Source organism: Arvicola amphibius, chromosome 8 (genome assembly GCF_903992535.2).
Source record: "Arvicola amphibius chromosome 8, mArvAmp1.2, whole genome shotgun sequence".
NCBI classification, from domain to species: Eukaryota; Metazoa; Chordata; class Mammalia; order Rodentia; family Cricetidae; genus Arvicola; species Arvicola amphibius.
In genome coordinates this window covers 100,736,382-100,749,787 of record NC_052054.1, presented here as the reverse complement: position 1 = coordinate 100,749,787, position 13,406 = coordinate 100,736,382, and the positions used below count along the sequence as shown (strand labels likewise).

The window sequence follows — 13,406 nt, the reverse complement described above, 5'->3', positions numbered from 1 at the left end:
ACTTGTGGTCTTCTGTTTTTCTGTGGTCTTTCCATTCTTTGTTCATCTCTCCATGTTTTCGGGGCAGGGGGCACCCGGCAGTACTGGCACCCATTAAACCTGGGCATCTTCTAATTTGGTCTGATTGGGCTTATTGCATTGGCAGAGAGGGTTGTGGGCCAAGGAAAAATACTTAATAACAAGCTCCACCTATCCCCGCTTTCTCCCCTCTTTTTCTGAAGAGGCAAGAAGGTCTCTGTCTCTCTCTTTTCTTCCCTTTACCCTTCACTCAATAAACTCCTCACTTAAGCTCTGTCTGCAGACAGTGAGGCCTCTAGCTCTCAACCTGCCAAGGTCTCTTGCACGCAGAATCTCCTGGGCTCTCAGTGGCCGCGGTTTGAACCCACCCGTGGCTCGTTCGGTCCATCTCGCGCAGGAATCATTACATCGCCTACCTCTACCTCCTGAGTGCAGTGATTAAAGGTATGTGCCACCACCTCCCTGCTAAAAGCAAGTTACCTACCATTGACCTATATCCACGGGTCTGGAGCAGATTTTTGTTTGATTGAGGTAGGCTGTCCTGGAACTCACTATGTAGACCGGGCCTTTCTCTGTCCTAGAGGACTGAGATTTAAGCCGGCCTGAAGCATATTTTTTAAAGATTTGTTTTTATATACGTTGGTGAATTGCCTGCTTGTGTGTCAGTGTGAAGGTGTCCTCAGATCCTCTGGAGCTGGAGTTACAGTTGTGAGCTGCCATGTGGGTGCTGGGAAATGAACCTGCGTCCTTTGGAAGAATACCCAGTGCTCTTAACTCCTGAGCCATCTCTCCAGCCCCTGAAGCATATTTTTACAGCATCAAATAAAAGACATTTAAAAAATTAGGAGCAGGAAGAGTGCCTCTAAGTCCATTGGCCACGTGGTGTAATCTACACCTCTAACTACCTGAAAGCCCTAATGCATGCAGAAGGCAGGTCGGGTCATTTACATTCCGTCACGGTGCAGGGCATAGGCAGGGCGCACCAGTACTTCTGACCCTCAAGTGCCAAAATGAATGGAAACAATCCGGAAGGCCGCGCGCCAGACCTGGGACTCAGACACTGACACCGTGACCAATCAGGGAAGAGATTGGCGCTCTCTTGGCCCGCCCTCAGGTCGTGTCCCCCGCCAATGAGCGACGGCCGCCCCGTCTGGCCCGCGCGCACGACTGTCTGTGCGTGGGGCTTCCAATAAAGTTCTCCGCGGCTTTGAATTTTTTTTTTCTTAAAGAGCCCGCTATGGTCACGGCGCAGGCCCCGCCCCTCCACTTCCGGTCCCGCCGCCGGGAGCCGGTTCGGCTGTGAGGGCTGGAGCTTCTTGCTGCCGCCGCTCGTCGGGCATGGTGTTGGATGCCGGCCCGCCTCGCCTGACTCGCGGTGCTCAGGTGAGCCGGTCGCGCGGACAGAGCTGCGACCGTGGCTCCTCTCGCCGGGCGCCGGGCGGGGGCCGCGAGGTCGGCGGCTGACGGGAAGCTCTGGGCGGGCAGTGAGCCCCCGCGGCTCTGCGGGCCGGGCCGAGGCGGACCCCGTGCCGCCGCCAGCAAGGTCACCGTGCCGAACTCGGGCCCCACCGGGAGCCCGAGGCCGCGGCGGGCAGGCCGCTGCTCCCGGAGGGAGGCGGACGCGGCTGGGGACCGCGGCAGCGGGGAGGAGGGGCGGCCCGTCCCGCCTGGTCCGGTTCGGTCCTTGACCCGGTTCCGCGGCGAGTTGTCTCGGGTGTGGCCTTCTCTCTGGCGGGTTCGGTTTCCTCTGTCTCGGGTGGGCACTGGACCCGCCCATCGCCGCTGCCGGTGGGTCGGAGTGGCCAGAGAGGGCTTCGCTTGGCCTGTAGGTAGAAATCGGCTCTCCATGGGTACCTTGGTAGGGCTAGATGGTGAAGGGAAGGAGGGCATCCCACGACTTGGTTGTCAGGTTCAATAGAGGTTCCAGAAATGAGCAGGGTGGTGCTGTACAGTGAGGCGGCTGGTAGGCCTGCTGCCCGGGCTTGCTAGCTGGTGTGGGGCAGGAGCTGGGCAGTGGGAGAGAGACTCGGTGGAAATGAAGAGCTCTACTAGTTATGGGGGAGCTTCAGGAACTTCACCTTGGCGGAACTACCTGGCATTCGGTACCCGAGATCAGAGATGGGCTCCAGAGGTGCTCAGTCAATAAACCTGGTAGGCGAGAGACCCCTGGGCACTGGCGTGCTATGCTGTACGGTACTGGGGTGTGGACCTTTTGATGTCCTCATCTGTCCTTAGGCTGGGGATTAAATATGTCCTAGTGACCTGTAGTTCTCACTTAAATGCCTGCATTGGGACTTGGATTGGAACGGGCTGTGAGGAGTTAGCCTCACCTTGAGCTGACTGGCCCCTCTCAGGTAACAGGGGCCCGATTTTCCCAGAGCACATGGGAATGCTGAGTAAACAGGACTTGATGAGACTGGTAAATAACAGGCTGGAGTCTTCTTTGGTGGGGAGCCTGAAAGCCGGTCCCACCCAGAGGAGGAACTAACCGGGTCCATTACAACTTGTGGAATTTGGTGACCCAGCACGCTGTTCAGAATAGCTGGTCTGTTCCCAAAATACTGCCTTAGTCACAGTGGGATTTTTCGAGAAACGGGAAGTTTGGGTAAAACTCGGGTTTTACCCAGAGGTGGGACGTATTGAGGAGAGAAAATTCTCGGGCCACTGCAGGTAGTCTGCCAGCCTTTAGGTGGTATGAGTGATTATTCTTGTTTTAACTTTCTGATTATGGGAAGATTTCCGAATTGAGCCAGGTTGTTCTCCCAGTGGCATGTGAAAGTGATACAGATGATAGAAAAATTGGTGGCTGCTCTAGTCTTACATACCTTAGACTGTTAGAAAGCATGCTGTGTTTTCTACCCTGCAGGGCCTTGGCACGTGTTTTATTATAAGTCTACTGCTGACTGAGGATTACAAACTAGAATCTGCACCTTGCAGAGCAGAGCATACCCACCCTCTGCCTGAGAGAAGGCCTCAGTGTAGCAGAGGGGTATGGAAGCATCAAGCACAGTAGCCGTGTGTGGGGAAGGCCTGACTCTTGCCTCTGAGCAGTGTAGCTCCTCCCTGTGGGGTGGCTTCATTCTCCATGAAGTCTCTTGTGCCCACTAGGGGACTGCCTACTAAGCTATTGATCGCTTAGTGTTCGCTTTTCACCGTTCGCCTTACTGACACCGTAGGTGAGGATGTGCTGATCCATATGTGGTGCGTTCTGCACCCCTCCCTGTCCCCCAGTGGTAGGTAGGCCTATAATCCTGACATTGGCAGGCACTCCTGATGTCCCAAGGGCTGAGCACATAGCTGTAGTGATATTTCACTTGTATTTTAATAAATAAAGCTTGCCTGAAGATCAGAGAGTAAAACAGCCACACTGGCCAGCCTTATAGACCAGGCAGTGGTGGTGCACACCGTTAGTCCCAGTAGCCACACTAGTTGCCATAGAAACCGGGTGGTACATTCCTTTAATCCCACTGGTGCACACCTTTAATCCCAGCCCTAGGGAGAAATATAAGATGGGAGGAGACAGCTCACAAACTCAGTTTCTTTTTGAGATTCCTGGAGGCAGGATTACCATTTTCAGATTAAAGTCGAGGTCAGAGCCAGTGGGTGGCCGTTTTGCTTTTCTGACCTTCAGATTGAACTCCAATTTCTGTCTCTGAGTTTTTATTTAGACAAAAGGGTGTCTTTTAATAAGACTTGTCTGAGGATCAGAAAAGTAAAACAGCCACACTGGCGAGCCTTACTGATCAGACAGCAATGACACACCCCTTTAATCCCAGTTGCCACACTAGTTTGCCATAGAAACCAGGCGATAGTGGTACACACCTTTAATCTCAGGGTTATAAAATGGAGAGACAGCTCTCGGGAGCAGTCTCATTCTGAGATTCCTGGAGGCAGTATCTCCATTTTCTGACCAAATCTGAGGTAAGAGTCAGTGGCCGGCTGCTTTGCTTTTCTGGTTTTCAGGTTGAACCCTAGTTTCTTTCTCTTGAGTTATTATTAATCGTGCTTCACATAGTGGTAGACTTGGACTTGGCCAGGGTGGCGAACACTACCTCATGACCTTGTTTAAGAAATACCTGACAGGGCTGGAGAGATGGCTCAGCAGATACGAGCACTGACTGTTCTTCCAGAGGACCTGAGTTCAATTCCCAGTACCCACATGTCAGCTCACAACTGTCTGTAACTCCAGTTCCTGGGGATCTGACACCTTCACATCAATAAAAATTTAAATAAATTATTTTTTAAAAAAGAAAGAAATACCTGACAAGTTCATTCCAACTGGGGCCAAGGCAACAAAGCATTGCTGTGTTTGGCTGTTTGGAAGCCTCCCTGGGGGAAGTGACTTAGCAGTTGAACCATAGCTATGCCTGAAGTAAAAACTTGAAGATGTCTATGTTTATGATAGGCTCATCTCTTCACGTAGATAACCCTGAGGAGAAGGCATTGTAGAGTGGGGCTGAAGAAACAAGTGCTAATGTGCTTTCAGATGTCTTCCAACTCTATTGAGGTATGGCTGAACTGCCCCTTCACTTCAGATTGATCAATGTGTAAACCTGACACCATGACCACACTTAGCACATCTTCCGGAGGTTACTGTGGTGAGTGCACTTCTTGTAGTTAGTGACTTGGACACTCACCCTCCACACCTGTTGTTCCAGGGTCCATGTGGTCATGTACCTTGTGTGGGGCGGGAAGAGATAGAAAGTGTTAGGAATCTTTCCCAGATTTCAATGCTATGAGTTTATGCATACTAACATACAATACAAGAATTGTTTGGTGCATTTAGACAAATACTACACTTTGTTTTGTTTTAGTATGTTTATTTTGCTTGTTGGTACATAATCTCCCTTCGTAGCCCAGGCTAACCTCCAACTGATAATCTTCCTGCCTTTGCCTCCCAAATAGTGTTTTTTTTTTTTTTTTTTTTTTGGTTTTTCAAGACAGGGTTTCCCTGTAGTTTCTAGAGCCTGTCCTGGAACTAGCTCTTGTAGACCAGGCTGGCCTCGAACTCAGAGATCCGCCTGCCTCTGCCTCCCGAGTGCTGGGATTAAAGGCGTGCGCCACCACCGCCCGGCTCCCAAATAGTGTTGTTATAGGTATGTGCCCCTGTACCCAGTGTGACCAGTCCTCAATATGGCAGGGCATGTACAGTTTGGAAGATCGTATTCACTGTCTTGTTTTTGTGATATGTGGTACAAAATGCAGTCTGATCATCCCTAGGGATACAAAAGATGGCGTGAGAAACTAGGCAAAAGACCTGGGTTTGAGGTTTGTTTTTTTTTTTTTTTTTTTTGAAATACCAGAGAAGTAGAATATCCTTGTTTTCAGGGTCCTAGCCTCAAGTTTGATTCCCTCAAATAAAACTTTTCATCTGGAAAATTTTAGATCCTTTTTGATAGAAAAATTATCAAACCAGTATTGAAAAGAAGTAATTTTAAAATAAGAAAGGAAGTTATGCAAATTGAACTGTTTACTTACTCTTGCTAGAGTCCCTCTCTGAGGGTGTCAAGTATGAGGAATTCTGACTGATGGAAGTGTGTAATAGAAACAGAAGGCAGACTCTGGAGGTAGGAATTGCTGACATCTTAGTGTGAATTGTGCTCTGGGTGATGCCTTCACACAGGTTCATCAGTTAGAACACATAAAGCCTCTTAGGGAACGCTGGTCATGGAAATGGGGAGAGGAGTGCATGGGAAGTGCCTGTACCTTCTGCCCAACAATTATGTTGCTCCAGTGCTGCTTTTAGAATAAACAATTGAAGGCTTAAGGAGTGGGTGGCAGTTCTTTCATCGTTTATGCAGGCAGTCGGGAGCATTACCTCACTTGCCTTTGGATTTTGCTGTCCTTCCCAGGGAGTTGCAGCAGGAGAACCTGAAAGTCACAGGGGCTGGAAGCAGCCACTGAAGACAGTCCAGTTTGGGGTATTATAATTTTTTCTTCATGTTGACATTGCAAATTAGTAAATGCAACAGTCCTTTGAAGGCTCTGTACACTTCCCTCTAAGGGAGAAGGAAAGCAAAGCATCTGATGTCACTTCTGCCCTAGAGACTTCTGCTCCCAGGCTACACCTGGATCCCATTGCTGCAGGGACAGTTACTTCATTTGACACAGTGGGGTTCATGAATGAGTGCTGGCTGGGAAGCTTGGAGATGGGTGGGGCTAGATTGTGATTGAACTCTGTGCCTAGTGAGTATGAAACTTGTGGCTTCCCTAAACTTACAGAGAATCACATGGCTTATTCAGATTTATTGTGAAAGAATCCAGTTTTGTTAATCTGTAGAAATTTTCTGCACATTTTAGAGAAAATAAACCCCTGTCTATCTCTACTGTCTAGTTGTCTGGAGACATGGTCCTTACTTAGCCCTACTCTTGCCTGTCTTCCAGAAGAAAGGTGGCAGTAATGCTAACGCTGGCAAGCAAGCTGAAGCGGGATGATGGTCTCAAAGGATCCCGAACATCAGCCTCCACATCTGACTCTACGCGACGGGTCTCTGTGAGAGACAAGTTACTTGTAAAAGGTAAATCATGCTTCATGGAAGCTGGCTTTGTACCCAGTAGCAAAGCAAAGCTTGCCCAGAGGCTCTTTGGGGATGGATATAAAGCAGCCTGTTAAATGGAAATACTTGTTTAAAATGACTTATGAGTATCAGTCAGGTATGCCTTTAATCCCAGGACTCTGGAGGAAGAGGCAAGTAGATCTTTGAGTTTAAGCCCAACCTGGTCTATAAAATGAGTTCCAAGACAGCCAGACTTATATGGAGAGACCTTGTTTCCAAAAAATAAACATAAAATAAAATTATCACTTACAGAGGCAGGATTTATACCAGACAAAGGATAGGATTGTGATCGCAAGGAGATGATGTTAGAATTGTGGTGTCTGACACACCAGAAATGTTCTTTGTTGGCGCTGCTGCTGTGTTGTGCTGTGGAAAGAAGAGACAGTAGGAGTTGGCAGGCCTGAAGCATGTGGGTGCTGCTGTTACTTTCCTCTACTGTCCTCTTTCCTGTGGGATGCACAGCAGTTTCCATCCTGGAACAGGAAATGTCTTGAGATCCTTTCCTGATTCATACAGAACACAGCCTAAGGAGTCTTGTGAAAAGCTGGTGTCTTCACAGAATTATCAGTGCACCTGCACACCAACACACACTGTATGAGTTGTTAATAATGCATATTGTAATTTTGTTATTAGAATTCACAGAATTATTAAAATTGTGTCCTAAGGTCATAGTTGCTGTCCATGTTTGTAAAGGAAAACGATGTTTGATAAAGGGTTTCCTTTTGTGTGTGTGTGGGGGGGGTGGTATCCATATAGCTTGCATATTCCTGTGTGCATGGGCGGGGCAAGGCTACACAGTTGTACACTTAAAAGAGGTGTATACATATGGAGGTGCAGAGGTTGAAGGCCGTGGGTTTGTGCAGGTTTAACAGTCTCTTAATGGACTTCCTGGACTTAAATCTTGAATTAGTTTAAATCTTGACCTGCTAGGAACGATTAGTTAAAAGTAAAAATGTTTACATCTCATTCTTGTCTCTAAGTCTGGAACAACCTAGATTGCAAGTAAGGTGTCCTGGGCACCTTACTTACTTGGGTGAGCCTGATGACATTTGACTTTTCAGAACCCTCGAGGTTCCGTTCCATCTGTAGAGGCATCCCAGATATGGGAGAGCCAGGTTGAGACGTTTGGGGGTGTAGTTGCAGTATGAGCATAGTGATTGATTACTTTATTGCTATAAAGAAGTCTTGACTTATCTGCTGAGATTTAAACTGTCCCTTTTTCACATTGCCACCATCATGGTTTATAGCAGCTGTGGTACACCAAGCACTTGAGGCCAGACCCTGATTGTGCTGTTATAGCAAGATTCTATATTCCTTGTAGACAACAGGAGCATCTTTCTCGTGATCTGGAGTCTGGAAGACTAAGGTTAAGAAAGCGGTGTTGGGCTCATTGATAAAGGCACTTGTCTCAATGTACCAGGCCCTGGGTTCCATCCCCACTGTCAAAAAAAAAAAAAAAAAAAAGCAGGTATTGGTTTCTGGTGAAAATTTTACTCAGCTTCCAAGATCTAACCAGGTTGCTGTATCCTAGGAGGGAAGGACACTGGTTTCTTCAGAAGGAAAAGAGTCACTAAATCATTCATGTGAATAGAGTCGTCATAACTTATTCACTCCAAGACACCACCTCTTAATACTGCCACATTGGGGATTAGGTTTTATTATGAATTTTGGGCACCTCCAGACCATAGCAGGTATTGTGGGTCAAACCATAGCAAGTACTTTAGGGATAATTGCCAGGATGGTGCTTCATTTTCCACCTGAAGAGCTGAGATTTAGGCTAAGAAGTCTGCAATAGTTGCAGCAGGATGGCCAGACCCATATCTTAGGGGTGAGGCAGGCTCTAGGATATCAAATTAAACACTGTGGTTCAAAGAGCAGAAATGCAAGTTAACATTGAGAAAAGAGAATGTTGACAGTCTCCACCCATCCTGTGTCTAGAGACTCACCTGGGAGTTTTCAGATAGCTCTAGGGTGATCATAGTGAAAAACCTTTCCAGACAAAAATCCCATTAGGGACTTTGAAAGAGTCTGAGTTTATTTAGCAAGATTGCTCTAATTGTCATTGTTGTCCTAGGTCTTAAAGTGGAATTCTGTGAAGATGTCTTTCACGAGTATGGACAGGTCCTAGGAAACTGTGATTGTGTCTAGGACTTGATACTAAGTACTGGGCAACTAAAACTGTCCTGAGACAATACAGTAGAGGGAAGTGAAGAAAGCAGGCTGAGGGATAGTCACACTTGAAGGAGAATGTCCCAGTATAGCCTTTGCTCAGTTCTTAGAGCTGTCACCAGGCTGGCAAGAGGTCAGGTGGGGGCTGTCTTGGAAGGTATTTAGCTTGTGGTGGCAGTCTGTACAACCATCAAATCTAGAACAAAGGCCATATGTCCATAGCCCCAGTGAGAGGGCGCCTGGGCAGTGTATCACAGAAGACTGTCCTCTACACTGGCATCCCAAAGAGCCAAGAGAAAGATTGTAGAAACTAACAGGACAAAAATAGGTGCTTTTATAGATAGGGGAGGGACTCATGGGGTCCTGCCACTTACTTGTAAACTATAGGCTGGCTGTCCACTCCTGCTCTCCTTGAGCCCCACCAGGCATCTTAGAGCATTTTAGGGATAATGTGTCTGTGATTAGGCCCTCACGATCTACCAAGACTCCCATGTGCCCCTGTGCTAATGTGGCTCCTGATGGGGAGAGAGGTCCCCAACTCCATTCCAGTGCTAGTCTCTCATTCTAATCTCTGGTGAGTGGGTCAGGGTTCACTTGCCACATTGCCAAAGTTGTCACAGCATTTGACAGCATATGAATCTGCAGGGTACCCTAACAAGGAGTCCTGCTAACAGTCAATTAGGAGGGCAGCCATCTGAGCACACATTGCCTTATGTGTTCTGTTGAAGGGAACCTGGATAGCTGTCATAAGTATGTCAAACAGCCTAAGGGGGCAAGAGGGCCCGTTGAAGCCATAGATAGGCGCCTAGTAGGTGGTATGAAGTCCAAAGCTACATTCTTAGCAATATTAGGTCTTTGTTAGAGGAACTGGTTTTTCAGGGTTGTAGCTTGCATTTTAGAGTGGCTCTAGAACACCTTTGGTGAGTAAGTTAGCTGTATCCCTGCTCTCTAGAGGGCCTGAGACCCATGTCCTGGGAATGAAAGGCTCAGCTTCCTATACTTGCTGATGTCTGATACTAAAACTCAGTTCTGCTAAGAAGCGTGTGCGTCTGACTGGACTGGCCATTTATCTTAGCTTAGGCCACTATAACAAACCACTGCAGATTGGGTAACATAAGCCACACATTTCTCATAGTTCTAGAGGCTGATTTGATGTCCAAGATCAAGTCCTAGTGAGGTCTTCTTGGTTTGTAAACAAATGGCTTCTTGCTTGTGTCCTCACCCAACAGAGAAATGAAGGAGGTGCCTGGGGAGAATGCTTCTACTGAGGACACTGACCTCATGTTGGAGGTCTGCCAAGACTGCCTAATGACTTCCAAGTGCCACTTCATTAGAGCATAGAGCTTCAGTATATGAAGGGAAAAGGGACACAAATTTAGGCCATAGTACCTTTGGGATTCTTCCTTGGTCACAGGCAACATGAGGAGAAAAGTTCTTAATATCTCAAGATATTCACATACAGCAGGGGCCCTGCAAGTGTGTTTACATGCACCACATTTAATAAACACTTTTGTGCTCAGTCTAAGGGCACAAAGTAGGGCCAGGGCAGGCTGTGTAACTGCCACCATGAAGGGTAGCAGATCTGGAAGGCACAACTAGAGTCCAGTGTTGTGAGCTGCCCAGTGCAAGAGAAGGTGAGTGTGTGAGGTGTGGGGGCCATTGTGGTAACTGTGAATTTTGTAATCTGGTTATGATCATACTTCCAGTGGACTCTGGTTTGATCCTTACATAGAGAAGAAAAGAATTTAATTTCTCAGAAGGACGTTATGCAACCACTGAGTTTCGCAAGGTGCTAGGTGCCTCCCAGAAATGCTAAGCCATCTAGCAAAAGAGGTGTTGTTACCTTGTTAAAGCACTGTGCAGATTTGAAGGGGTGTTTTATCTTCTGCACTGGGCTAGACAAAGTGCCAAGCATCTTTATTGAAATCCTATGTCCCAAGGATTCTATTCCTTTGCCTTCTCTGACTGGTGGAACAGAGAATCCCTAATATGGTCAGGAGGCTGTGTTTGGGGCTCTCTTCAGTCCTCTTTCTTGGGTGAGTTACATTGAACATGATGAATATAAGCAGAACCTTAAATTTGTTGATGTCATGTAAAATTAGAACATTTACTAAGTTTATGTTTGTATAATGATATTAGATCATCTTTTCATGGGCAGTGGTCTAAAAGCAGTCTGAATGACTTGACCTCAAGATTCATACATTTCAAATCTAAACATTTGGGTGATATTAGGAGATAAATTATATTTTTGGAGGTAATTCATGGGAGTAAAGTTGCTACAAATGGAGATCTTTTCCTACCATTTGCACACACAAGAATATGCTATCTATGAGGGCCCTGAGCCCTCACCAGATTCAGAATCTGCTGGTGCTTTTAGTCTTGGCAGCCAGCTTTCAGAATTATGAAAAATAAGTGTCTGTTTACAAACCACCCACGCGTAAGATATTTTTGTTATAATACAGATCAAGAGTTAGAGAACAACACTAATTTAGGAACCTGGGCCTACTTAGGATTTTTAATGGTACTGGAGTGATAGAGGACTGGGGCACCCAGTATTTTAGAATCCCTATAGCTACTGGATTGTGGGGATAATATATAAAACTCAGATTATTTAAAAAATTACTAAGTCCTTTACACAGCAGTCTTTACAGACTAATAATGGACAGCTATTTGAGAAGATTAATGCTATGGAGAGTGATAACATCAGTTTGACAATTATCTGAAAGGATTTGTGCTGTTGAATTTAATAATCAGAATCTGTTGAAAAGTTATGATAGATTAATGTATAAAATATCTCTCCAGGAAGGTAATATGCACACAATCAAAATTATGTTCAAGGATGAGACATTGTCTTTATTGGATAAGTTTCATACCTTGGAATCCTCAGTGGGCATTAGAATAGAACACTGGACAAGAGATTTGCAATAGTAAAAAGATTTGAAAAATATTGAGGAATTTATTGAAATTGATGAGCAGGGATAGACGGTACAAGGGTAGGATTTAGCCTCAGTACATGCCAGACCCCTGGATGACATACATAGAGTTTCAACTGCATATCCAGTCATTTCCTCAGAAAGACCATCTGGCACAAAGTACCCTATAGTAGTCAAAAAATATGTGTGGGAACCAATACGTATGAGCGATCTAAAAAAAATAAAACAAGCAATAGTTTCTTATTGGCTACATTCACCTTTTGTCTGGAAAATGGTGAAAAACGTGAGGTTCAAGCACTAAGGCTGCCCTAAATGATGAACTTCAGTTAATCTCAGTGGTCCTAGAAGAGGGACCTCGGCTGCTCTGGAAGTGCTCTTGGAGAGAAGAGGCAAAATTTTTAGAACAACAGGGGAAAGCAAAAGGATTTGAGACTTCTCAAGATCAAATTCTTGGCAAGGGTCACTCTGATCCTCAGGAACAGGCTCACTAAGACAAATGCACCATGTCTCTATGTAGCACAGCAGCTTTAAATGCTTGATACAGGATTCAGGAACTAAGAAAGAGGATGGTTAAACAGGGCCAGAGAGAACCCTTTAGTGACTTCTTACAAAGATTAACTAAGACTGTACAAGTAGGAATGACAGACCCTGGAGCTAAATGTATACTTATTGAATCTTTGGCTTTTGAAAATACCAGCTCAGAGTGTAAGAAGATCCTTGGGCCTTTAAAGGTCAGATCCACACCCATAGATGAATGGATCTTTCATACAATGAATGTTGAACTATTTGACTATACTACTGAAGCTTGGGTAGGTAAAGCAATTTCCAATGGTAATAATGAGGAGACATCAAAATGCCAAATGTTTTAATTGTGGTAGAACAGGATATCTGAGAAGGGACTGTAGACAAGGAATTTCTAGGAATCATGTCTCCTCTAGGAATGGCAAGAATAGGAGGACTCAGCCTTCTGGTATATGTAGGAAGTATGGCAAAGACCGACATTAGACTAATAAATGTAGGTTGACAAGAGACAGACAAGACCACCTGATACCACTGAGAAATTCCTTCGGGGCCTCTCGCAGGCCCCCATGTCAAACAAGGTTCAATCACTCCCAGTCACTGGATAACATGTCTCACCAGGAAAATTAAACAATCCAGTGCCTACTGTAAAAACCATATTGTTCTGGATGATAGAATAGACCTGGAGGATGAGTCAAAAACTCCAGTAAGAAATAGGAAGCGTGTATTTTGGCAGACTTCTATAAAATGATCAAAGACCAAAGCTGCGAGTACGTATAAGTGATACATTGTAATTGAAGGATTATTAGACACTGGTGCAGACATGACTATCATTACTCCAGAATCTTGGCATCCAGATTAGCCTCTTCAAGAGGCAGATATTCAATTCCTAGGAATTGGAACCCTATCTCAAGTGAAAAAAAGCACAAGGTGGGTTAAATACATAGGGCCAGGACAGAAAGGGTGAGGCCATATGTAGCTAATATTGCAGTGAATTTATGAGGTTGTGACCTTTTGCAGCAATGGAATGCTCAGGTTAACATTCCTGCAGTCCCCAAAACTCATATTTCTGGGAAGGATATTATAAGATATTATAAACAAAGGTCACCAACCATTCAGGCTGTACAAGAACACAAAGCAACTAGCAAACCTTCAGAGGTACTAATGGCCTTGCCTTTAAAATGGTTAACTGAGAAACCCATGTGGGTTA

The 13,406-nt window shown here is 45.7% G+C and overlaps 1 protein-coding gene across 2 annotated transcripts in view; it reads left to right on the top strand.

The window, feature by feature from the left end:
* Positions 1–1,266: 1,266 nt before the first annotated feature.
* Positions 1,267–13,406, top strand: part of Ube2f (ubiquitin conjugating enzyme E2 F (putative)) — a 44,626-nt gene continuing 32,486 nt past the window's right edge. Inside the window, exons 1-2 of one of the 2 annotated variants that reach the window (XM_038338866.2) lie at positions 1,267–1,401; positions 6,403–6,536. In XM_038338866.2, the coding sequence (XP_038194794.1) occupies positions 6,419–6,536 (118 nt within the window). In that variant the 5' untranslated portion in view covers positions 1,267–1,401; positions 6,403–6,418. The remainder of the gene's footprint in view (positions 1,402–6,402; positions 6,537–13,406) is intronic. The other variant, XM_038338868.2, reaches the window with a different exon arrangement.